Below are 27,926 nucleotides of genomic sequence, written 5' to 3'. Positions count from 1 at the left end.
TTTCTGAAAATACATTAATAAAAAATGCCAATGGAAAAACATTTTAAAATTTACATTACATTCCTATCAACTTTAATAATAGTCTGTAAATATATAATTCCTTTTACTCCGTTACTAACACTTCGTCTAGAATTAGAGTAGAGGTAGGCAGACTGATCTTTGTATTCAAACATTTTAAAACATAGAGTTTTAAAAACTCTATGTTTTAAAAACATAGAGGAATTATATACAATATTTTTTAATATTTGAGATTTAATTTACTATTATATTCAAAATAAATTCCTTTTGATATATAACAAATTGTTGCTTAGATTGAAATGATTACTCCAAGGAACTATTTTAGTTTTAATTAGCTTGATTAATTTAGTTTTAACTACTAATAATCTTTAGAAAAACAAGAATACCTAGTTCTTTATAAGGGTTTTTATTTTTTAAAAAGCTTGCAATGATGTAAATACACTTAGAAATCTCTCCACAACAAAGCATTAGTTGCTAGAGTGACTACTGATTAAAGAAATGACACTTAGAAATGCAAAATGGATTAATGCCAAATGGAAAAAATATTTGGATAACACTTTTAGTTATTCCATTGGTAACTTATGACATACCTATTAGCAGCAAATTTTATTCTTTCTTACTTTTGTTAGCATCTTGTTTTAGAATAGAACACAGGAACACATGGGTTACTTAGATGTTCTTCCGCTGTAAAAGCATCCCTAAAGATTCCAACCGCATAACAGTTCACTCCTGTGGGAAGATGGAAGAACCTCTATCTGACAGAAATAAGAGCAAGGGCTCAGCAATAAAAAATATTTTGCAAATTTCTGTTATTTTTGAAGCATTTTATATTGACTTTAAAATAAAATACACAATTTTCATTTTTGACAGCAGAGGGATATTTTTCTTTTTAAAAAAACATGACCACATTTTAAATTTTTGCCTATAATGTAAAAATATGATGTCATTAGAAATATAACACAACAAATGAGCCCTTTCCTAGAAATGAAAGACATCAGAAAATTTATTCTTCATTCAGTACACGGAAAGAAAATAAATGTATAATTTTTAGAGTTATAATGTCTAAAGAAATCTTCCATGGAGAACTCAATTTACAAAAATTCACATTTTTATAAAATTTACAATGAATACAACAGTACTGTTTTAACTAAATTGTGGGCTAATGGGAGATTGGAGATTGTGAAATAAACATTATTTATAACTCAGCAATAACTTTGGGGAAAAACGTTTACTACATGGCAAAAGTAAATTAAGTTCATTACTCTTCTGTCATAGATGATTTCCTGGATTTGAGAACAAGGTCTTTAATGGATGAAGAAAGTTCTTGAAGCTCTTTCCGAGTAGTACTGGTGCTATCTTCTTCTTCACTGTCTAATTCATTACTCAAGGGATCCTCTTCCTGCCCAGTCTTCTTATTTTGATGAACTAAATGCTTTACAACCAATCCTTGATACTTTACCAAAAGTGTATGCTGGTCCTGTGAAAAGAGAAAGGAGAAGAAAAGTTAACAAACATGATTTAATTTTTGTGGAACAAAGTAGGATTTGTTCAACCAATACACACTGAAGGTCTTCATCTTTACAAATCCCTGGCCATGTAAATAGAAAGCTGAATGTATCAAGGTCCTTGCTCTCAAGGAGTTTACATGTTAGGAGACAGAAAACATGAATTCAGGTTATTTTAATAGTTGATTTGGCTTGTTTCTATCACCAAAGATATAGTCAAAGTGATATGGAAGTTCAAAGAAGCCAAAATTACTTTTAGTTGAGGAGTTTCTCAGAAGAATTTATGCAGAATTTATGAAGAATTTTAAGGGGCCCTTGAAGGGCAGGTTAAACCTGAATAAGCTGAAATGAAAGACTGAACATTATTATGTCTTTTCCAAAAGCTTAATTTCTAAATTTAGAATATTCTTTATCATGGATCAGATAGGATCCTAAAAGAGTATCCTTAAAATCAATCTCCTAATTCATTGTTTGCATTTGTGGAAATAGGAAGATGATGTTATATATCTCGGTGTTCACAATGATTCACATCTATCCATTAAAAATATTTGCAACCTAAAAGCTTTAATAGTTCCAAGTGCATTGAAAATGTAATACCTCTGGAATTTTACTCTTAAGAAGAGCGATGATCTGGGGGACACATCTTCCAGGTGCATGGAGCATGCTGTGGGTTGAGGACTGAAACAACAGGACTGATGTGAGGTGCAGGATAAGAGCAGGGTCTTCTGTGACTTTTAGCTGTTCAGCCAGTGCTTGTCGATGCTGGAACAGAATCTGCCTAAACAAAGATAAAAACACACAAATTCTCACCAATTTCAGTACTTCCCTTCTGTATTCATTTTTAACTTCTCTAATTTAATTATCTAGTTATATAAATATTTTAAGGGACCTTTTAAATATGTTTCAGATACTCATAATTCTAAAAGGCATGAATAAACTAATATGCTAGAAAAAGATAGAAAAAAAAAACAATATAGCAGGGATATTCGAAGTATGCCTTTTGAGTTGTAAGGGATCAAACAGAAGAGCACTGATTTAAACAGGTTTCCTGTAAAGAAATTCACAAAGCTAATAAAAAGTTGCCAGGCTTGATCAACTATGGGGTTAGACAATTCTGCTACCTTATCAAGATGAGTCAGGGAGGAAAACTGAATTTTATTAAGACTAAAATGCTTCAAGGTATACAACAATTTAGACACAACAGTTCTCAATGCAAGATTCAGATAGTCAAATTCCAATTTCAGATATAACACATCTAAGAATCCTATATAATAAAAGTCTAATATGCTAAGTGTCCGGTCATTTGGTGACTGGTCAACTGTTCAACCAATCAAAGCGTAATATGCTAATGATATGCTAAGGCCACTCAACCACTCCATATGACATGCAATGACCACCAGGGGGCAGATGGTAGACCAGTCGACCAGTGGCTATGACGTGCACTGACCACCAGGGGGCAGACGCTCCAACCGATAGGTTAGCTTGCTGCTGGGGTCTGGCCGATTGGGACTGGGTGAGATGGGGCTGGACACGCTCTGGAGCCCTCCTGTGGCCCCTCCCCGGCCCTGACTGTGCACGAGCAGGGTCCCTTGGCCTGGCCTGCACCCTCTTGCAATCTGGGACCCCTTGGGGGATGTCAGAGAGCCAGTTTTGGCCTGATCCCGCAGGTCACTCCCCTCGGGAGGGCGTCAGTTGCAGGGCTCATGGCTGGTGAGTGCTGCTGCGGCGGTGTGAGCCTCTCCTGATTGGGACTGATTAGGCACGAGCCCACAGCAGGCGCAGTGGGGCCTGGATAAGCGGGAGCGGCAGGTAGGAGCTGCAGGTGGCATTGGACTGCAGATTTCGGCCTGATCCCCACAGGCCACCCAGAGGGACCCCACCTGTGCACTAATTTGTGCACCAGGCCTCTAGTTTATTAATAAGATAGATTAATTCAGTGTTACCTTTCCCTTTTTTTGTCTCCCCTTTTCACCATAATATCACAAGTTTCTGCTGCAGAATCCAGACAAGAAAGAAAGTCTTCTATGCTCTGAAAGGGTGTTAAATACCACAATTAACTTTATAATACAAAGTTGCCTAAAGAAAATACAGCCATTTAATGCTGTTTTATAATTTTACACCCTAAATACAATTTTTAATAAAGGTTATTTTGTCATTAAATGTGAAATTGTGATTTAGCACTTTAAAGAGGGTAAATCACTCCTAGCTTGGTCTTGCCCTTCACCTCCCAAAAAGGTATCTGAATGCAGAATACTAGTTTCAGACTTAATTCAACATTATTTTTTATAAAAATCTACTCAAAAGATCACAAATGCTAGCTCCAATATATATCTAAATAGAATCAAACTTTACTTACCTTTTCATTCAAGGAGCTATGGAGTTTTGTGAGGACTAATTTAGTTTCTTCGGATAATTTACTCAAAATTTTTTTTCTTACCTACGGGGGGAAAATTATTTCGGCATTGTGTTTTTGAAAGGTGGCAGATATAAGATCAAACAAAAAGAAAAAAAAGTACATGTATTACTATACAGAATGTTGAAAGGAATTTATCTTTGTTCTCGAATTTTTTAGCTCAAACGAGGGATAATAATATGCTAAAAACATTCTCAAATCAGAGAGCTAGCTAATAGTGTCAGCCAAAGAGATTAGCTACAGCCTTACTCCTCCCATCTGTCAAGCAGTATAAGAGAAAGGAGAGAAAGATACACTCTTTAGAATTAGTGTAAATATTGAAATAAGTGGTGTCCCTAAATGAAAATGATTGCAAAGTTATGGAATCTAATATGAACATTATTAAGAAACTTGTAACTCAGCAGGAAAAAGGGATGTGACATAACAATAACTAGGAAAAAATAAAACCACTGGTTCCCAAGCAATTCAGCATTACTTTTAATAGACTGGTTATATTGCCAATCCTGAACTGTATATACACTGTACTGAACTTGACCTAAAAACCTCATCAATATTTTTTCTAAAAATTTTTCCTGTATTTTATTTTTAAACTATTTCAGATATGAGAAAATAAAATATGCTCAGATTGCAAAACAAAACACACCAAGAGTGGCAAGAAAGCCCTAGCTGGTTTGGATCAAAGGATAGAGTGTCGGCCTGCGGACTGAAAGGTCCCAGGTTCGATTCTGGCCAAGGGCACATGCCTGGGTCTCGGGCTTGATCCCCAGTAGGGGGCGTGCAGGAGGCAGCCAATCAATGATTCTCTCCTACCATTGATGTTTCTATCTCTTTCTCCCTCTCCTTTCCTCTCTAAAATCAATAAAATATATTTTTAAAAAATATATTTAAAAAAAAAAGAGTGGCAAGAAAATCACTAACATACTTCACTTGTAATGGCTGCAGGATCGTCAACTGCCATCATTAAATCCGAAGCTAAGAAGTTGAAAATGAGATTAGTGACATCAGTACAGACTGTCTTTAGCAAGTGCTTGGTAAGGGCAGTTTGGGTATCATCTGAAAAATAAAGGTGTTTTATTAAAATGAATGTACAAGAAAAATTATGAGAATCAATGAATAAAAAATAGCATTAAGTATACCTGTGAAGAACTTCATCCCCTTTTCAAATAATCGAATATTATTGTATAGGTTTGAAACCTCTTCTTGCAAGTCCTTGATTGTGCGCTTTCTGCCAGTTCCAGAGGCAGAAGTTGTTGAAGACATGAATACTGAACGTACCACCTCAAGGTAAATTTTATTAAGAGGTCTGTGAATTTAAGATAAATATATTCAGTTACTTAAAATGTACTGGGTTTACATAGATACAAATTTTTGATTCTATGGAAATAAGGTTTATAAAAACATCTCTATTTTTTTTAAACAAATAAGATTAATTTGGAGAATACTTCACAAGAATCTGTCCTCCATCCCACAAATTATAACTTAAATGGTTTATTTTTCTCAATTTTTAAATACTCAAAGTTATTGTGTTAAGAACAACAAAAGCTTCAATTCAAATTAAATTCAGAGCAGCTTTTTCAAATTTAATTTGGAGAATAGTAGACTCTAAATCTGTTCCCCATCCTCAGGGATAATACCTTAAATTCTCCAATTTATTAGTGTATTAAAAAAAACTTTCAATGTTCCATTCAGAAAAGATTATTTAAAGAATGGGAAATAATTAGTAAGTACTCTAGTTTTTTACATATAAAAATATGATTATGTAATAAATTCATGAACAAAAAAATTTCATTACAAAAGCTAAATTTCTAAATTCAAAAAGTTAGATGCACTGGGTTCCTGGATTGTATTTATACAACCTTACACATTGGGACTACCAATTTGAAGAAAGATCATATTATTTATTAATGGTCAAGTAGGCCTCAATTTCTTTGACTTCTGTAACTATAAATTTAGCTTGATTCATTTTAAGTTAGTGTGGTCAAATTTATTCTTTTTAAAAAATGTTTTTATTGATTTTAGAGAGAGGGAAGGAGGAAGAGGAAGAGAAACATCAATGAGAAACACTGGCTGTGTGAACCAGTGACCCTTCACAGCATGGGACAACGCTCAACCAGTGGAGCCATACCAGCCAGGGCTAAATTTATTCTCTTTGAAGGCAGTTTGTTACTTTATTTTCTCCCTAATAGTGCACTGTGTGCTTCCTGTCAAATCTAGATAGGAAATGGTCCTTTCTTCCTTTTAGATGTTACTTTTCATGCCATGGAAGAGACCAGCCAATGATTAGTGCTGGTGGTTTCCACCCAAATACGACTGTAAGATCAGTGAACAAGGACACCTCCACATTCTTGTCTTTTATTTCCCATTGCCTTGCCCAAATGTTTACTGAACTGCCTCTGCAGGCAAAGTCTGTAATTTGGTGACTAAATTCTAAGCTTTGGGGAAAAAAAACCCACCTAAAATATATGTTTTCTATCATCTTGGCAAAAATTTAATAACTCATTTCTATCATCAAACAGAAAAAACGTGTTTTATACGTACTTTATTAAGTACTCAGCTAGTTCAGAAAGAAACTCCTCAGGCGCATCTTGTATGCGTTTTCTTAAAAAATCTTCAATCTCATCTTGGAACATAAAAGTGATCTCTGGCTTCTTCTTTCCTATAAAGAAATGAGCAATAAGGAAAACAGTAACAACAAAACAAACAAATGAGCAACATAAAGAAAACTATTTTCATTAACATATTTAATAAGGTGGTAATTAATTCATTGCCCACTACGGACTCTGATATTAATTTTTTTTGTCATCAATTGCCAATCAAATACAATAACTTACAGAAGTAATTTTAAAAATAGGATATATAGTGGCATTTCTTTTGAGTTATATTTTACTAACTTCATTTAATGACTGTTTTTTACAAGTCAGTCAGAAAATAATAAAGATAATTTCGCCTTGACCTAAAAAAGTTAGATATCCAATCAAATGGATGGAAATCTTTTAGGAAAGGATAAATTCTCTTTGTTGAACAATGAATACTGAGCAGAATTTCCTTTTACTAAAAGTCAAATCATCCTTATAATTTACCTAAGATCTTCAGAAAAAACTCTTTATAATCATGTAAACCACAACTGAAGTCAAATTAAGCTAAAAATTGTCTTTTTTTGCAAAGGCATAGATTAAAAAGAAACCTCATAACTTTATACCAATAATTTGTTTTTAATTCCAAAAGTAATTATTTGCCAAGGAAAATTTATATGTAGTTACTGTAATGGAAATAATTGTTAATTGTGGAAATGTCACGCTTACTCATTTACTTGGAAAAGTATAGGTTGTAGATAAAGAAAGCTAATAATATTTCCCTTATTAATTAAAAAAGTGTAAAAGTGACTATTTTCAGCTAAATTAGGTACTGATTCTAAAAGTAAAATCTTAGCAAAAAATAAAATAGCTCAAAAATCAATTTTTACCATTCATCAAGATATAAGTAGTGAGATCACAACTTTAAAATAGATGAGTACTATCCTTTCTTTCTAAGATCTGCTATTTGTTTTTTCACACCAAATAGTGTCTAAGCTTCCTGCGGGCATTTAAAGTTATTAAATTGTATTTCCTTCTAATAATCTTTCACATTGAGTTGACCTTATATATTAGCTGAGAAACTAACATATCCTGATTTCAGAGATTACAATACAACCCTTTTTCAAAAGCAATAAAAGCACTTTTTTTTTTTTAGGGTAGAATGATTTATGTATACTTTTATAGCCCCTCTTCATAATCTACATATAAAAGGAGTATCACATGCCTCATTTAATAATTACTTAAGGCCACAGATATTAGAGAAATTTTTTTCTTAAATGCACTTTCACTCCTATTCCTACTGCATCTGGAGAAAAGGGAAATCTATTTATCAATGAAAATTAAAAATCCACATAGGATAGCCTCAATAACATCTAAAATAAGGGTAGAGCTAGTAGTTTCTATGAAGATACTTTTCCTTTAATTAACATTGTTTTATGCAACAAGGACAGTAGCTATTTTTTACCTATCTTAGGATACTTTAAAGACAGAGCTTAAGCAACTGTTTCTTACAAGTAGTAGCACATTAATAGCTAAAGCCATGTCACTTGATGTCTACATCTCCCAGCTCTAGCTCATACCTAATGAACTTTGTGGAAGAGGCAAAATAAAAATCTCAAATTATTATCACTTCAATTTTTTTTCTCTTTTTGCTTGGAAAGATGTGCGGTTCACAGTTTATTTTTTTAAACAAAAACAAAGTATCTTAATTTTATTTAGAAAAATAAAGTAAGATGTCTTTTGCTAACTTAACCACATCAAACACTAACAAGCGTAGGAAAAGAAAGATGGATATACTTAATTCTCCCCCTTAGGTAGAAGCAACTAACCAATTAGATTCCTACTTAAATTTGCAGAAATACCTTTTTCACAAAATAGTATAATTTGTTTTGCGAAGCAGTGCAAGACCATAAAAATGACTATGCAAGCCAAAACTATGCAAAGTGTTCTTAATTAAAAATGGGAAAATTTACAATTGTTCTGTGACCTTTTAAAAATGTCTGTGAAAACATTAAAAGTTCTTACTGGTGTATAGGGAAGAGAAAAACAAAACTAATATTTATAATTTAGTACACAGTAATTTAACTCATCACAAACATTGAGAATGAAAGTTTTATTTCTCTGCAAAAAAACAAATCAAGAATAGTTTAAACATTTGCTCCCTCTCATCTGTAATCTATAATACAAAGCAAGTATCTTTTCTATGCCTTGGCAAGTTGCCCTACTCCATTTTCAACTCTACAACATTTTATCCTTTACCCTTTCAACATTGTGAAACATCTCTGAGAATTCCTTTAAAGTTTTCTCCATTTTCCTCATTTACGTCAAGCGCACCTTTACCAAGTTCCACTGGCTGCATAGCTGGAGTCCCTTGAACAGTGACAATGTCAATTCTCACAATCAGCTACTTTTTCTACAACTCCATTTATTCTCGATTCATAGATTAGTTCCAGTGTTATCACTTTTTATTTACTTGCTGCACTTTCATCTTTGATGGCCAATTCTCTTTTGATTATCCATTTTTGAAAAATGTCACATGGATTTATCACTGGGAAACAATGAGGCAACACAACTACATGCTTTGTGCATAAAGTGAATAAGAGATGCATAGTAATCAATCGCTGACAAACTGAAATGTGATGCGATTGTCACAGATCCTGACACATCTGCTATTTATGTGCTGATCTGTGGGTTCAGGAGCTAGCAGTAAAGTTAGTACTTTATGCAATTACTCACAGTTAATATACCTTGGCCACTGAACCATGTTGATTTTTCATACCTTGAACCATGTTGTTGGGAGACTAATGTCATTTTACTAAACTGTGGTAACTGAAATTTTTGACCACTGACAGTGTGCATAGCAAGGACTTCTTGTTTAAGCATATACACCTAACTGTATGCACCTTAGAAAATGTTAAAAAAAACATGCATATACAAAGAAAGAGTAAAACAATGCTACAAACCAGTGTGCGATGACTCATCGTCACTATCATCATCTTTTCTTCCTTTCTTCTTGGTTTTTTTAATTTTGTACTCTCTGGCATTGCTCCCACCTCCTCCTCTCACACTTCCACTGCCCTCTGGTGGAAAATGACATTAGTTAGTATTCTCTAACTTAATTACCATTTTAAGAAAATAATGACATTATGTTGTCATACTTTACAGAAGAAAAATAAAAGTCAAATAATTAAACTTTTAGCCACTTTTTAACATGCAAGTATCTTTATTAAAAAAAAGTTTCATAAATTCAATAAATAAAGAATATAAAATTTCTTGAATTTGATCAATTCAGTTATTAGATAGTCCCTGTGCTCTAAATGTAGTCTCTTCCTCCTTCTCTAATGACACTTTTCTGTCATTAGAGAGCTTTTTCTTTGCCAAATCCATTCATTTGCCTCCTTTCTTTTCATCCCCAAAAGAAATGTGCCCTCATTTTGACCTTCTGTTACCACAGTCTCATGAATATCCCCTATTCCAGTACTTCACAAATTTAATTATACTTGGTTTTGTCTTCTTAGTTGAAAAATCATTACCCATGTTTACAGGAGACATTCTGATTCTTCCACAATCCAACAAGATAAACTTCTTGAAGTATCTCTCACTAATATTTGTATCTTGGGATTAAAGCAATATTTCACATATAACTACTCAATAAAGCAGTTGGAAAACATAGGTTTACAACTGTGAGTATACAAACTGTAGTGTACTCTTTCTTATATTATTATTTATCATTGTATTATTTATTTATAGTATATCTGTAAACCTACTTTTGCCCACTCCTGTATTTATTATAGAGCACCTAAAAATGTGGACCATTAATATTAAACTGGTTTAGTAGAAAAATATAGATTCCAATCACCTACTGGTTAAATGAAGACTAAAAAAACACACAAATTATGAAACAAACTAAAACACTATAAATAAAAGTAAAAAATGTTATTGAGGTGTTTCTCTATTAGATATTTACACTTAAAATATGTATTCACAAAATATAATACTTATATAATAGTGGGATTGAAACACTGAAAACTACTGAAAATATATTTCTTCATAAAAAATTCATTTTTCAATAAAATTAAGTAATTTATATAAAGATTTTTTTAATTCTAAGTAAAATTACCATAAATTTCATCATATCAGATACTTCTAAGTTGTAATTTATTTTTCCTTACTTTTATGATAGAAATATACAATTTTTTAAAAAACACCAGTCTAAAGTGAATGTACTTTTTATTGCATTGGTAATAAGTTTTTTATGGGGAAGACATTCATACCTGGCATTATTCCATGCATTGTAATTCAACTATTATAATACAATAGTACTACCAGAGAGAAAACACCAAATGACTCTGAGTTTTTAGGAGAAAATAAAATAGACTACTTATATTGACATAGTGCAAGCAATTAATTAAGGTGAATTTATAACTATATCTTCAAATAATATGATAAAATATCCATGGCTGTGAATACTACTATGATTTATTGGAGCAATTTACTATATAGTTTTCCTAGAAGAACAAAGAAAAATTTCAAAATATCATTATTGAAAGACTGTAGAAAAAGGCTTTTGAAGAGGAAAGAAAACGACCTCAAAGAAATACGAGTGAATTTCCACAGCAAATAAAAGTTGTTCCTACTATAAAAATTATAGAAAATACACATTAGTTTCCAAAAGCAAGTTACTAGTATAGCAGTGCTACCTATTATAATTCCCAGTTACTCTAATTTTTTTTAAAAAATCTAAAAAAGTAGTATATCCTTGGAAAATTCATTCATTCAATAAATATTTACAGAACACCTAAAATATGTCAAGGGAAAAACAGTACTAGGGGAAACAAAAAAAAAAAATGAGATGGACAAGTTTCCCAAACAATAAAACATATCACAATAAAACATCACAATAATAAAAGTGATGGGGGGGAAATGGCAAGATAATAGGATAGAGAGTGACTGTGTCCACTATTTTGGGTGATTAGGGAGGCCTCTCTCAGGAACTGACATTTAAAGTTGATCTCTAAATGACAAAAAGAAACCTGTTACTTAAAATTCAGGAGAGAACATTCCAGATAGAAAGAATAGCTAGTGCCTTGAGGTAGACATGAACTTGCCAACTCAGAATAAAAAGAAAGGCTACTGGGCTGGAACATAAAAGATGAGGGGAGAACAGGAGATGGGCCAAGCATACAAGAACTTAGCTCTCACAAATAAAACATAGAATAAGTAATCACCAATATTTCCATTTTTATAATCAATACTTAATTCATTAGTAAAAGACTTGGTTAGTATTAGCAATCAAAGGTGAATTGAACAAATAAAAGGCATTTCAATGTGCCTAGCAAATGCAGAGTTCACTGCAACAAATAAAAAACTCATCTTTGAATCTGTTAATAATTTATTACCTGTTGCTTTCCTTCTTCGTTCATCTTTTTTATCCTTTTTACTTGTATTACTACTTTCTAAAATGGAGACTTGTTTCAGATCTTCTTCAGTGATTAAATGAACTGGATTATTTTTCATTTCCTAAAATAAAACATGTGTTTTTGGTAGGCAAAAACATGTAGCATTACAAAAAGCACAAAACAAAAGTTGTTTGTATACTCATAATTATTCTTGTTTGGTTTCATTTCTACGGACTATAGAGATCTGTCTGACAGTTGCCACTAAGACTGTTTCTCTTTGCCCCAAATCAGTCTCTTTCTTTGCTATTCTTGGATTTTTGTATCTATTACCAGCTAATGAGAAATCCTATCTGTTCTCTGAACAACTGATCACACAGCATCAAATACAATCTTCTTCAGCTGTTATTGGCTGTTTACCACTGCTTAACAGATGACTCTTATTCCCTTTCTTTTGAGACTCCCAAGTCCAATGCCATACTTGGAGGCGTAGGATTACTAGAAAGATTTAAAAAATCTCCCCCTACCCCACTCCACCATAATGAATGAGCATATATAAATGAATTGCACACTTGGCATATAAACTCCTCCTGGACTCATTCTTGATTTCTGCTTTTAAAAATATTATGTTAAGAACAATGAACTATTCCAATGAACTGATTCTGTATTATGGAAAAGGATTGTAAATCTGTAGCGACAAAAGTCCATTTTCATGTTAAAAATATTTCCATTTTGGTTTTCAAAAGAAAAATGTCTAGATGCTGACAGTTCAAAATGATAGAATCACCATTTTTTTCTGAATTTGTGTTTAGAAGCAGGAGCACAAGGAAAAAACAGTGATGACCACATTAAGTTTTTATTTTAGCAAAAGGTCACAAATCTACACTAATAAAAGAGAAAAATGGTAATTGGCGTACGGCGATACCTTTTTCATTGGCTAATCAGGGCTATATGCAAATTAACTGCCAACTAAGATTGGCAGTTAACTGCCAACAAGATGGCGGCTAATTTGCATATGTAGGCACAATGCAGGGAGGCGAAAGGGAAAGCAGGAAGAAGCCCCCTGCCACTGACAGTGATCGGAAACCCAGGGGGGAGCTAAGAGCTGGGGGGCAGGGCAAAGGCGGCCCTGGGGCCGCCTTTGCCCTGCCCCCCAGACATGATCGGAGAATCAGGCGCCTTTGCCGCCCTGGCCAGTGGTAGCAGGAAGTAGGGGTGGAGCCAGTGATGGGACCTGGGCATGGTCGAAGCTGGCAGTCCCAGGAGCTAGGGGTCCCTTGCCTGGGCCCAAAGCGAAGCCCACGATCGTGGCGCCCCCCGCTGCCACTGCAGGTCCCCGCTGCCCGGGCCGGAAGCCTAGGCCAGAGGCGTTAGGCCTGGGCAGGGGCGGAGCCTGCAACCGCGGGGAGCTGGGGGTCCCCTGCCCAGGCCTGACACCTCTGCCGGAGGCCTCAGGCCTGGTCAAGGGGCCGATCCGGTGATTGGTGATCGGAGGGTGATGAGGGTCAACTCCTCTGGCCGAGGCATCAGGCCTGGGTGGGGGGCGGAGCCAGGGATTGGGGGGATATGATGGTCCCCTTGCCCAGGCCTGAAGCCTGGGTCAGAGGCGTCAGGCTTGGGCGGGGGGTGGAGCAAGCGATCAGAGGGAGATGGGGGGCCCCTGCCCAGGCATGATTCCTGGGCCAGAGGCCTCAGGCCTGGGCGGGGGCCAGAGCCAGTGATGGGGGGAGATGGGGGTCCCCTGTCCAAGCCTGACACCTCTGGCGGAGGCGTCAGGCCTGGGCAAGGGGCCGATCAGGCGATCGGAGGGTGATGGGGGTCAACGCCTGAGGGCTCCCAGTATGTGAGAGGGGGCAGGTTGGGCTGAGGGACACTCTCCCCCCCACCCCCACACACACCCAGTGCACGAATTTCATGCACCGGGCCCCTAGTAAAAATAATATAGGCACTTAGTAGCTGGTAGCTAACATGCAGCAAACATTTTATATAGCATCTTTCCTTTATTTACATTTATCCTTTTTTTTTTTTAAATTCTCACCCAAGGATATGTTTTTATTGATTGAGAGAGAGAGAGAGAAACATCGATGTGAGAGAAGCATTCATCAGTTGCCTCCTGTACAAGCCCTAACCGGGCACTGAACTCCTAACCTAGGTATGCACCCTGACCGGGAATTAAACCCACAACCTTCTGATGCATGGGATACTCCAACTGATTCAGCCACCCAGCATTTATCCTTTTGAGAGTAGGTAGGTATCACCATCCTTTCTTTGAAGATAAGAAAGAACTGGAGATCTACTGTTCCAAAGTCAAAGAGAGAGTAAGTAAGTTGAGAACAGAACTCAGGTTTACGGATATCAATCCTGTGTTATTTTTACTCCTCTCTAATGCTTAGCAGGCCAAATGTAGAAAATTATCTCGTTTTTTAGATTATTAAAGAGTTTAAAAGGAATACAGATAAATACAAATTATTTCAATATTTAATAAGCTCTCATAAATTTATTAACAGTCTAAGATAAATGGACTTGTTCTACCTATTTGTGAGTAGGTTTTGTAAGTAGACTAGGGGCCCAGTGCACGAAATTTGTGCACTTGGGAGGGGGGGTGTGGTGTCCCTCAGCCCAGCCTGCCCCCTCTCACATACTGGGAGCCCTCAGGGAATGTCCTACTGATGGCTTAGGCCCACTCCCTGCTCCCATTGGGGAGCGGGCCTAAGCCGCAGTCTGGCCTCCCTTTGTGGGAGGCGACCAGGCTGATCAGGGGAAGGCGCCAGCCCCATCACCCCGCTGCTGCAGCCACTGCCAGTCACCACAGCCACCAAGGTGTTTTCATCAACACAGACTCCAGTCCCTTCACCATGAAAAAATGACAACTTTCTTTAGGCATTTAGGCATTTTCAAGATGTGTCTTTCATAGGATATGACATTTCTTTCTTTTTTTTTAATCCTCACCTGAGGATATGTTTCCATTGATTTTTAGAGAATGTGGAAGAGAAACGGAAAGACAGAGAGAAACATCAAAGTGAGAGAACACTTTGATTGGTTGCCTCCTGCATGAGCCCTGACCTGGGCCCCAGCCAGGGAGGAGCCTGCAACCTAGGTACATGCCCTTGGTCAGAATTGAACTGAGACCCTGCGGTCAGCAGGCCAAGGCATTATCCACTGAGCCAAACCGGATAGGGCAGGATATGACATTTCTTAGCCCTCCAGCAGTGGACCTTCATTTTTTTTCTCCAGGAGTGAGGTGGAAAACCCTAGATCACCTTCTTGGATTCTTATTACCCAAGTTACTAAGAACACTGAGAGTGGCGTACAGGGAGCTCAGCCAATGAGCGGTCAGAAAAGGTGTTTCCTCTGCAGTTCACTCTGATCCCAGCTCTGCCCCTGCCCAGGCCTGTAGCCTCTGGCCGAGGCTGCAGGGGACCCCAGAACCCTGTGATCGCTGGCTCCGCCCTTGCCCCCTCTGATCGCCGGCTCTGCCCCTTGCTCCCCCCTCCCCCGCCACCTGCCTGGCCAACAGGCCTGGACACTTTAGTGGCGGGGCTGAGGGGCCTGGGCTCCGCCATCTTGTGGCTATGGGCGTGGCCATCTTTGTGATGGAGTGACAACTAATTTGCATATTACTCTTTTATTAAATAGGATAGGATGGTGCTGCTAACTAGAAACATGAATTGAATATCCTTAAAACAGCCTTGGCATGACCTCTACTTCTAAACACTTTGACAGCAATTGCTCTGAGGAACTAATCAGTTAACTTATCCAGTTTGTGAACCCCAAATAGGTAAAATTAATGAGGCTCTAACAGATTTAGTAAAAATACTGTGTAGTAATAGATTAAAAACACTGTATATTTATGGATTCTAATGTTGGAACAATACCCTCATATAACAATTGTGAAATGTATAATTTCATTTATATGATTTTAATTAATAAAATCAGCTCCCTAAATTCTAATTTCTATGTCCTGATGGGAATACAGGAGAAAAAACAAATCCAGGAGAGGAAATAGAAAGAAATGATGCAATAAGAGGAAATGATGTATAAAACAGTGCTCCTTTTTGGGGTACAGCTTACCCCACTTTTTTAAAAGATAACCAGATGATTCTTATGTGAAATACTATTAAGACTACTAGGTGAAAGGAAACCTGGCATACCTTTTCAGCTTTTTGGTGCATCAGTTCACTGAAGAGTTCTGTACAGTCATTTATAAATTTTTCACTGACTGCAACAGTGTCACTAAAGACTACAGCTGAAGGCTGTTTGCTGAATTTTCTCATCACTTGTTGAAGCAACATTGAAGCATCTTCAACTGATAAAGAACTGGGTAGCAGAGGCTGGAATTACAAACAAAATGAACACTGTATAAATGTAATATAATACAGATAAACCATTTGTTTTATATGTGCTCTCCCTAGATCTCATTAAATGCAATGGCTTTTGGAGCCATCTATATGCTGATAACCTCCCAAATTACATTTCTGCTTTCATCATCCCTCTGAGTTCTGGAACTGTATATGCTACTGCTACCCTAACCTTCCCATTCCTATGCCTAAAAGGCATTGCTAATTTCACATGTCCCAGACTCCCAGCTCCATCTACCCCTCCCCACTGCTCCCCCCATCTTAATGAACGGCACCATCCTCCACTCAGTTGATCATGTCCCAAACCTACAAGTCACACTCAGTTCCTCTTATAAACCTACAAACAATCCTCTATCAAGTCTTGATAATTTTACCTCCAAAATATATTTCTATTTAGCTCTTTTTAGTATCTGAAAAGATCATTTTCATTAACTATTTAACCCAATGAAAGTACCCCTCCCTGAGAGCAGGAAACTTATCTGAATACCACATTCCCAGCAAGTAAAATGGTGCCTGGCACACAGAAGGCACTTAATAAAATTTGTTCAATAAATAAATACTTATATCTAAAATCTCTGGGAGCTCATGTATCTAAAACAAGGAATTTTCTGCTGTATAATGGATTGGCCTTTTGTTTCATTCTTTACACCCACACTCACCTTCTTGGCATAATAAAGGCAAGTCAATACTGAAAACTTAAGTAAAAGACTATCAGTGCTAAAGCAGCTTGTGTTAACATATTAGCAGAGATTAACGGATTAGGGATAAACAAAAGCGATGACATGATTCCTGATGCCAGTGAAGATGTAAATGCTCAGATAAGAGTGTGAGAAGTCTTATTAGTTTCTGTATGGCAGGACTTATATGAGGATTATATTGTTTGTTTGAGATTTATAGAATTCTGGATGTTGACTATCCATATAAAGATGTTACCTTACTTCAAAAGCTAGAAAATCTTTAAGCATAAAATAAGTAAGATTATTTTTATTGAAACAATGACTGTTATAATTTGGCTCTAAAGCCAAGACCTTTATGTATCCTAATTCTTAAAATGGCCATATACTAGTGAAATATCAGTGTCATTGGTTTAAAGAAAAGTTGAGAAGAAAAAAACATACTGCAATATCAACCCATGTTCCAGAGCTGATGGCTTCCTCTACCGATGCTTCCACCTGATCCACAAGTCCTTGACCAACACAAGCTGCTTTCAAAAATAAGAGTTGTGCAGTCTTGTATCTTTTCCTTATGTAGCTCACAGCATCTGGGATTCCCAGTCTGGACAAAGCATCGAATTCTAGAAATACATCCCAAAGTTGGAACAGAACTGTCAATCTTCACACCTTTCAGAAATCTTAGAAAAAGTTAACTTCTACCAAACCCTATTCTTTGTGAATGCACTGTGTTCTTATATCTTTTTTGTAAAGAATAAAGCTCAAATATGTACCACAGCCTATTTCCTGCTTATGTCACTTTCCCAAATTTTTATTACTAAATATATCTGTAGAAAAATGAGTTCAAGTACTTTCCCAATTCCAGCTGCTTTACTCCCTCTTCAACTGAGGGGGTCAAAGGGAAACTTGAGAACTATAGAGAAATTAAAGTAGAAAAGGTGGGTAAAGGAAAATGTAATGATTTAAGTAAGGAAACAAATACTGGAATTTCTTTTGCTTATTATAGTTAAATAAAGGAGTGGAATATATTTTTCAAATGTTTCATTAGACAAATTAGGACAGAGTAATTCTCCAGTCTAATTTAAACTAGTATGAGAGTTAGCATATAAAACAAAAGTAAAAAATGAAGACTTAAACCATTAAGGTTATTGAAAGTATCTACCATCCTTTCTCCATCCCCAAGTAATCATGTTTAAGAAAACTAATTATAACAAAGTTCTAATCCAAGTCCATGGTTGAAGAAACTGGGAAGTATATTACAGAAAGTCAAGAAAACATAAGCTAAACCCTATTTCTAGAATGCATTTAAGTGTTTGAAAACTAATGACTTACATACAAGTTTATTACTGAGAAAGAAACTGATATCTTATGTGGTTTGACTTGAGTTATAAAATTAAAGTAAGTGATATTTATTTGTTGTTGTTGTTAATTGCTTTAATGACTAAATCCAATCAATCTACTTTATCAAAATGACATAACCTCAGAAACCAAATTTAGAATAATGTCGATGTTTCTGAAATATTAAAAAACTAATAAAAAGGAACATTATAAAGTTAATAGCCAATGAAAATATTTCTAATATTTTCAGGTATAATAAACAGAAAAACTGGGCAACTTCATACAATATAATAAATATAATTCCTTTTTATGTATTAAAAAATATTTGAAGGTTGGTAATAAGAAGTGCCAGCTTTTGGTTTTTCTATAACAGTTCAATACTATAGAATTAAACTCAGTTTCTAGGACCCACAAAAACCTGCAGTGTGGCTACTGTCACACTCAAAGAGAACCGTTATAATTTGCTGGTCAACTCCTAGGGCTAATACAAAAGTTCTAAGAATGTGGATAGTATTAGAAAGAAGTTTCAGTTTCAAAGAAGAAGAAAAAAGTTACCTAGATAGCCATTCTGCCTGAAAAAGGAATCCACCCAAGTACTCTGTGTTCTGGAATAAATGTCAGGTAGAAACACTGCCTTATCTTGTCTCCCACCAACCACAGTGCCTCGTAAGCGTCCACTATTAACAAGTTCTTCAAGGACAGCTTAAAACAAAACAAAACAAGTAGAAATAAATGAGAGCAGGTATGAGTCTCAATTAAACCCCAAAACTTTACTATTTTACAATTTAGTTATTCTTACCCTTTAAAAACGCAATTTAAAGTTTAAATTGACTAAATGAAGACATTATGTTTCAGACAAAATTTTCCTGACATTTATGAGAATACTCAGGTCATTAATTCAGAAAATTTTGCAACTTGGTAAAGATGCAGAACTTGTAAAAACTAGTTAATAACACTAAGTTTTTAGTTTGAGTAATTTTTTTGGGGAAAAACATGCCATTATTTAATCTCATGATTTGCTTAAAAGGAGATGACTAAATACTTTGAGAATAGATGTTACCAAATTCAATTTTCTCATATTTAGAAAAATCAAGATACCTAGATCATATTAGAAACAACAGTTTAAAATTAAGCCATAACATTTTTATAAGTGCCCTGGCCAGTGTGGCTCAGTTGGTTGAGGTGTTGTCCTCTCTCTCAAGGGGTTGCTGGTTGGATTCCCAGGTGGATGTATCAGCTCCCTGGTGTGGAGTGCGGAAGAAACCAATTTGTGTTTTGCTATCACATCGATGTTTCTCTCCCTCTCTCTCTCTCCCTTCCTCTCTCTTAAAAAAAAAAAAAAGTTATTACATTTTCACTGTTTAAATTGAAGCAACACATTTTAACCGTATCTATAAAGAGAAGTATAATGCCATGGCTAAGAGGATGGATCCAGATGTAGACAGCTTAAGTCCAAATCTCAATTCTGACACCCACTAGCTGACAAAAACTGGGCAAGTCATTTTACTGTTTTCATTTTTTCATCTGTGAAATGGAGATAATAATAATACCTTTTTCATAGGGTGGTTATATTCATGTAAAATGCTTGGATCCATAATTAGTATATTAAGCACTCTTTACATGTTAACTATATATAATTGCCCCACCCCCACCACAATCATCAACATCAAAAGACTGACGCCAGTCTGAGAAGTGGGTAGTGCTGTAACTAATACCAAATTTATAGTTTTTACTTAAATAAGAACATTTAACTAGACAAAATATAAAAATTCCCTAAAAAAAAAGCAGAATTATTTCTAAGTGAATCAGCAAGCACATTCAAAAGATGCCTTGCATAAAGGTTTATGAAAATTAACCTTTAACAGAAATAAACATCAGTTTACATATGAATTCAGAATTTTAAACTGAATAAACTAGAATTCATCAGAAAAGTCTAGACTTCTCAATAGACTGCAGCACATAATTTTAAGTGCCAAATTCAGACCAAAGTTATCTAACTGTCAAGAATTACTTCAAGAACTGTGTATTATAATGAAACTCCACCAACCCCCATTTATGTAGATTCCAAAGTATATCATTTTAACTTTAAATATTTAAAAATGTAAATTTAACTCCATATTCAGAAAAACATAGGGAATAAAAATTAATTTTGGTACTATACTTGATTTCCCATTTTCAGTTTAATTCTTATATTTTCACAGATATCTGACTCAAAAGATCAAGCCATTGCTTTTTAAAATTATTCCAGCAGAGCTTTAAACTCTCAAACCCTCAAAAAGCTTCATAAACACACAAAATAGATAATGAACCACGATGATTTTGGAGATATTCCTAGTCTGTTTGAATGCTAAGAATGTATTACCACTATAAAATCATTGTAAAATTATTTAGACAAACACTATTTACTTCTGTATTAGGAAATGTAGCAAAAATCTGTAAGAAACAAAGTAAAAATTATTCTTAATACTAAAATTCTAAATCTCTCTATATATGTATATGTATAACAGAGTACACACACACATACACAGATTTTTTTTTATCCCACTCTCCTGGTGGTAGCCAACAATAAATGTTTTGTGGGTATCACAGACACGTACATGAAAACTGGTATAAAAAAATTTTCAACCAGATATATTTTAGTTACATAAGTTTTAAGATTAAAAGAGGTAAAATTATAATTAGTAAGTTTTATATTAACAGTCTATTCAGCAGCTAATTAAGTGACAAAATTTAAACCAAACTCACAGTAAAGAAGCTGCTCCTGAAATCCATATTTTGATATCAAAGAATTCACTGCTGTAGGCCTTTATGGGAAGAAACAAAAAAAAGCCTTACTTAATATACATATTTATAAATTAAAAATAACTAGGATAGCTTATGAAAAACATCAATTAATTTAAAATAAATGAGGGCAAAAACTGCATCAAGTTGTACACCCTTAATAAGAATTATACGACTGAAATACCAGGGGAATAGATCTGCCTCCCCAATCCAGGATCAATTTACTTTCCCACCAAAATTCTTACCTCAGATTTAGTGATACTTAACTATCTGCCCTGCCTTTATTGTGTTTGATGCAAACCAAGATTAAAGAAATATTCAGACTTTACACATGCTTACCGGGTAATAGCACTGAACAGTCCACGGATGCGTGCTTTATGTCGAGCTACAAAAGCTTCAGTAAATATTACTCCTCTGTTATCAAGATCAATGTGTCCATTAATAATTCTACCTAGTCTCTGAGTTAGTGCCTGGGGGTAAAAATGCAAATTTTTATAAATTTGAGAGAAAAAAATCACACATACACATTTTTATAGTCTTACTAAAGTCATGCTGCATGCTGATGTTGTATTAATCATATAATTGAGAAATTCCAACAAGCATAAAGAGATATGTAAGTCAAAGTCAAGATTTAGGATCTAGGAAACATCATAATCTCATGGCAGAGCCAAGAACTGAATGAGTCAAATAGCTGATATGTTGAAAGGCTTAGTTACCTGCTAATAAGGGCTATTTCTAATGTACAATAAACATGATTAACCACTTTTTCTAGATATAGGCAATGTGAAACATACAGACAGCCAAGACAAATACACGAGTCTTGGAGAAGACCCTCTCTGCAGCTTCTAACACTAACAGAGAAAGAGAGAGAGAAATATTACTACAAGAATTTACAAGCCAGGGAAACACAGACCTGAAAAATTATCTTCTTTGACACAAGTATTAACAACTTATCTGTGCCCAGAAATCTCCACTGGCAGAAAACCTGATTTCTTAGTAACCTCCAGAGAGTATTTTTCCACAGCTACCATATGACTGGAGTCTGGAAATAAGTCTGGATATATTTCACATCCCAAGATAAGTTAAATCTACTTAAGTCAGCCTAGCTGATACTTTTATGGTATAGAAAAATGCTTTTCAATTAACTTCTTAACGAGCTTTCATAATACTGTTTGTGATATTCAGAAAAATTGGAACTGAAAAACATTGATTCTTTGTTTATTTTTCTAAAGACACATTTTACTATTAAGAAAAAAATACCTGTGTGAGAAAGTTCCCAGGAAGATCATAGGTTTTACACAGTTCTGATATGGTTATCTGACCACTTTCTTGCAATTTATCATTTACCTCTTCTGCTAACCGATCCAAATAGTTTCTAAACAATAAAAACAAACAAGTAAAAAAACAATTAGGAATAATGAAATGGTTTTCCTCTATATTTTATGTTTAATTTCTGGTGCAATAATGTGTGCACCAAATTAATGAAGTATGTTTAGGTAAACACTATTCATTACTCACATTTGGAAAATCATTTTTTTTTTCTTATCAATGTAGCTAAATATAAGGTTAATCAAATGATAAATGCTGGGATTTCTTTAAACAATAGAAATTCTGCAGTCATTTTTATTAATATTTTTGGAACAAATCTGCTTTACATATAGGAAGACTGTAAAAATTATGTTTTGTGTTGCTTTAATAGAAAAAAATTAAGGTTTATATTATTTCCAAGTACTCCACACTATTAAGCACTTACTTTTTAAGTACAATGATCCTTATAGTGAAAAATAGCATCATGAATTCTAAACAAAATACTGAATTAGCCACAATTGTTCTAAATTTAAATATTAACATTAAAACACACACACACACACAACAGTGCGCTCTTAAATGTTGTACTTACTCATCTATCAGCTGTCCCAACACTAGCTGAACATGCTTTTCTGATTTAACAATGTCACCAATTCTATTTTCAATATGAGTCAGATCCACATTAATTACCTGGGAAATAAATATAAACTCTATTAGTGATAAGTTCATATTGTTTCTTAAGTTCAAAATTATATATTTAGAACTACCTTTTTAAAAACTTAGTCTTAGCTGGATTTTAAATTTGAAATATTGTAAAAGTCTTAGTCAAATAAAAAAGCAGAGGCTTAATGCTTATTTATTTTCATTTCTGAACAATTACACTTATACTTGCTAGGAAAGTCTGTGTTAAAAAGTTACATTTTCATATAATAGGCACCATTTCAACAAGATTCACCAGCTTTTTGTATACAGTATACTTCGGTGGTGACATGTGCACTTATATTTTCTAAAAACATCTTCTATTGTTTTATATACCAGGTGTAATGGTTAATAATGTGGATTTTGTAATCAAAGAAAACACGGTAATTTTAAGAGAAACATCAAAAGTGCTTTATTCAAAGTAATGTCCATCGCTAGCTACACATTTCCCCATCTTTCAGGTAATTTGTGGATACCGTCCCTATAGAACTTTTCTTGTTTTGAGGCAAACCACGCAGAGACCCAGTTTTCCACTTCTTACATGTTGAAGTGCTGCTCAGAAAGTGTGTGGGCCATCGATCAGAACAAGTGGTAATCTGAAGGAGCAAGGTCTGGTGAATATGGCGGGTGGGTTAATACTTCCCAGGTAAGATCTTTTAACATGTCTTTAACTGGTTTTGAAGTGTGTGATGGTGCGTTATCATGAAGCAAAATTACTTTGCCATGTCTTCTGGCACATTCTGGTCGTTTCACTATCAAAGTGTGGTTCAAATTGATTATTTGTTGTCGTTAGCAATCAGTATTAATGGTTTCACCTGGTCTTAGAAGCTCATACTACACCACACCTTCCTGATCCCACCAAACGCAGAGCATTGTCTTCTTTCTGAAGCGATTTGGCCTTTCAGCCGATGTTGATGGTTGACCTGGATCAACCCATGATTCTGTGCATTTGGGATTCTCAACATAAATCCACTTTTCATTGTCAGTCACAATTGGATGCAAAAAAGACTTTCTTTGTGCCGTTGAAGCAACATTTTACTGATGACTTTTCGGTTTTCCATTTGTCTCTCGTTCAGTTGATGTGGCACCCATTTTCCTTCCTTTAAAATCTTTCCCATTGCTTGTAAACAATCAGAAATTGTTTGTTCAGCAACGTTTAATCTTTCTGCAAGATCTTTTTGAGTTTGACACACATCTTCATCCAATAATGCTTGTAATCGTTGGTCTTCAAACTTTTTCGGTTGACCTGGACGTTCTTTTGTCTTTCACATCAAAATCATCACTTTTAAAGCGTTTAAACCAGTGTTCACAAGTATCTTGAAATGGAGCATGTTCACCATAAGCTTCCCGAAGTGTATGATAACTTTCAGCAGTACTTTTCTTCAAAATAAAAGTAATGAATTAAAACTTACCGTAAATGCTCTTTTTTGGCACAAAATTCGACATTTGTAAGTGTAAAAATATCTAAGATGTTAGTACCTTCAGAAAATTTGACATATGAAGTTTTGAAGCCTGTTGTCAATACAACAAAATAGCATACATATCAAATCGCATATATATCAACATGTGTAACTCCATCTATTGAAAAAAAATCTGCATTATTAACCGGTACACCTGGTATGTCTATTACTTCCATATACTCAAAACAAGTGAACATGAAACTGATGAGTTTTTCTCCCCAAATTACATAAGTCCTGTAATTATATAAAATGTCAATTTTGAGTTTATTTGGTAAAAATAAAGAATAAGTAAGTCAACTGAGAAATAACTTATTAAATTGATTAAATATATCTGGACTTATTAAACTGATTCCATGTATTAGTGAGAAATGTAATTACTTCTTCACAAATATTACACAAAATCTGATACCTGTAACTAGTAAATACTTAAGACATTGAAAAAATTCATAGTATCAAAAAATGAACAAATCATAGGAAAAAATTTTATGAATTAAAAATTTACCTGTTGCAGATCAACAATGTTTACCCGACCTTTAAAAAAAAAAAGACATCCATTTATTTTTAATTATGTATACGTACACACTAGCCAGAAACTGTAAATTCTAATAGATTTACATTTTGGACAGTCGAAGTCCTCCTCCTACAAAAGACATATGGCTGCAATAAAAATAAACCATTAGCTGTGTAAGTCTTCATGCTTATAATTTATTTTCAATGTGTCATGTGTCACATCAGGCCAATTACAAGCATCAACTGATATACAAGTTGACCAGACCTATGAAGGCTATTTATCTCCCTTCACAATTATCTACTGTGACCAAAGAGATATTGATAACTAAATTCAGATGAACTTTTTTCAATTATTTAAAATTGGTAGACTCCCATCCATTAGAAAAAGAAAATCTGTTAAGTATTCTAAATAATAGCTAATACTTTATGAATACTATGCAGGAAAATAAAGAAAACAAGCAAGGAGGGTATATGTGATAATATCTAATGAAGAGTTGTTTTCATAGTTCTTTTCTATTTTAATCAGCATTCAAATTAGCTCTGTAGTTTGTACAAATTTTTAAAAGACAAACAAAAACTGTGTGTGCTTGTTTTCCTACAATAAAATATGTGTAGCATCATATTGAATTGTTTCCTAATTTGCAACTACTTAAAGGTAAGTTTTAATAAAAAGGCATGGTAGCACAGCTTTGGTTTTCAACAACCTATAATCCTTTAAAATCTGTTTCATCTTCATAATTACCACTCTAATAGGCCGCTAAGTAACTTCCCCAGTGTCATGCAATAAATTCAGGAACTGTGAAAATAAACAACTGATTGAGTCACACACAGACATATAACTCAAAATATTAATGTTATTTTGTAAAATGACACTATCTGACTTCATTTAAATTATATGATCATGTTTACCTGAATCAGCTCAAATATTAAGGCTGTAACCATATTGACAATTGAGATGGGTGTCTTAAAACCTCAGAAAAATTTATTATTCATGGTTTTAAGGGTTTTTTTTTCCCTTCCAAAAAACCAGAAGGAAAAGCAAAACAAAAAAACACTAAGGAATTACTTACCACCTCGGATATGTAGCTCATCTCTCATTTCTTTACTAATTTGGGCCGGAGTGACATATTCCTTGCCATCAAGTGTATGAACTACTTCTAGCTGTTTCTGAGCAATCAATTTAGTCACAATCTCAATGCAGTTCCGCTCTGACAACCTGAGGGAAACAAGAAGTTTTTAAAATTCACTTGTTACAGTTGGTGCTCAATAAAATTAAAATAATGTACAAAGAGGGGCTTTTTAAAAGTAAAAAACAAACAACTAACATTTGGGTAAAGAATCATTAGGCTCTATATTATAATATCTCTACCTTTTATTAGTATAACGATACTAATTCAGTGAGTTAAAAAAAAAACACCCCAAAACAGCAGCCCTTGGGAGTAAGCAGGTTCTCATGCCCTTAAATCATGTACGTAATTGATACAAATCACTCTATCATGGATTTCAAGTTTGCTCTCTCCTAGGCCAGCTTCTAATGCTCAAATCTGAATAGCAAGGTGAGGACGCATAATTTAGGTCGAAAAAAACCCTGGCACTTCATACAATCAGTCCGCAGGCAGATCTGGCCCAGGGAAACCAGAGCTGCAACCCTTTGCCACCCAGGCTCTGGAGCCCAGTGCGCGTCCTGGTTTGCTGTGTGCAGCAAAATACAGCATCAAGGGATTAAGGTCTTCGGCCCCAGAAGGAACAAAAACACAATGGCAAGAAACAGACAATGGCTGCACGAGGATTCTATTAGCATTGCACGTGTTTTGTTAAACAAGCAGAGTTAGGGCGCTCCGGACACATCCCCCCCAAACGAGTGGCTTGGTAGCAACGGCCAGCATCCAGGAGGCCCTAAAATGACAGACGGGGCCACGGGTCTGGCCTAGCACCTCTGTTCTGCTGGGCAGAAAGGCAAAATGTCTCTTCAGAGTCAACACAGTATTTGCAAGGTACTGTGCGAGGGGGTTACCCTCGCCTCTCGCGCTCTTTCTAGGTCGGGAACTGCACAAAAGGCGATGATGCCACAGTGACCAGGGGGCGGGAAGGAAGAAAGGGGCACGAAGGAAGCTCCCAGCCCGCAGCCCGGGCCCCCGTGGGGGCGGGGCGCGCTAGCGCTAGGCTGGGGCATGTCTGGGGGGTCGGAACACAGGTTTTGGGTTTCCGGGCCCAGAACTACACTCGGAACCACCACCCCGGCTGGAGGAGTGGGGGTGAGACGGGGATGGCGACAGAGGCTGGGAAAGTCCGAGGTCAGGGTCCAGGGACCAGTGGCCTCGGATCTTGGGGGTGGCCGCCCAGGGGCTATTTTGGACGCCCCAAAGGAGAGGGAGGGTCGGGCACCTCTGCGTGGCCTCGGCGAACTGCGCCCGCTGGAAGTCGGCCGCCAACCGCCTGATCTCTTCCCAGGCATCCGCCATCACGGCCCTACTGGTCGAGCCGCCGAGAAACAGCAGACACGTCAGCCCACGGGCGGCGGAAGCCCGGCGGAACGGGCCGCGCGGAGGGACAACAGACTCCACCGCCCAAGCAATTACCGAACGCGCGCGCCGGCGAGGGCGGGACCGGCCTAGAGCCGCAGCCCCGCCCACCCCGCGCGGGAGGCGTGTCCGCCCGGCGTGGTTTGCGGGGAGCCGGGCCAGGAGTTCTGGGCCAAGGCCGTTAGGTGTTCCTTTAGTGTGAGTCTGTGTTTGCATTATCCCTAATATTCCCGCGCAGTGATAATCAAATTAACCACTTTTCTTTTTCTTCTGCCCGGCGCCTGTATTAGCATCCCCTCTATAGGGAGTCGTGTTTAATTTTTACATGGGCCCAGAGAATATATATATATATATATATATATATATATATATAT

At 35.8% G+C, this 27,926-nt stretch overlaps 1 protein-coding gene across 1 annotated transcript; it reads right to left on the bottom strand.

Annotated features, from left to right (window-relative positions):
• Positions 1-414: 414 nt before the first annotated feature.
• Positions 415-27,551, bottom strand: UFL1 (UFM1 specific ligase 1). The gene is made up of 19 exons (XM_081094308.1): positions 27,416-27,551; positions 26,101-26,246; positions 25,023-25,051; positions 22,954-23,051; positions 22,314-22,428; positions 21,393-21,523; positions 21,018-21,076; positions 18,828-18,974; positions 17,382-17,557; positions 16,057-16,236; positions 11,909-12,029; positions 9,473-9,589; positions 6,475-6,592; positions 5,073-5,239; positions 4,859-4,989; positions 3,880-3,960; positions 3,467-3,552; positions 2,121-2,301; positions 415-1,495 (listed from the first exon to the last, which is right to left on the bottom strand). The coding sequence occupies exons 1-19, from the start codon at positions 27,490-27,492 to the stop codon at positions 1,277-1,279; spliced, it is 2,379 nt and encodes a 792-aa protein (XP_080950434.1). The 5' UTR covers positions 27,493-27,551; the 3' UTR covers positions 415-1,276.
• Positions 27,552-27,926: the final 375 nt, after the last annotated feature.

Source organism: Myotis nattereri (genome assembly GCF_964212035.1).
Source record: "Myotis nattereri genome assembly, chromosome: 6".
Classification (NCBI taxonomy): domain Eukaryota; kingdom Metazoa; phylum Chordata; class Mammalia; order Chiroptera; family Vespertilionidae; genus Myotis; species Myotis nattereri.
The sequence above is the reverse complement of the archived record's forward strand: the minus strand, read 5'-3'. Positions and strand labels throughout refer to the sequence as shown.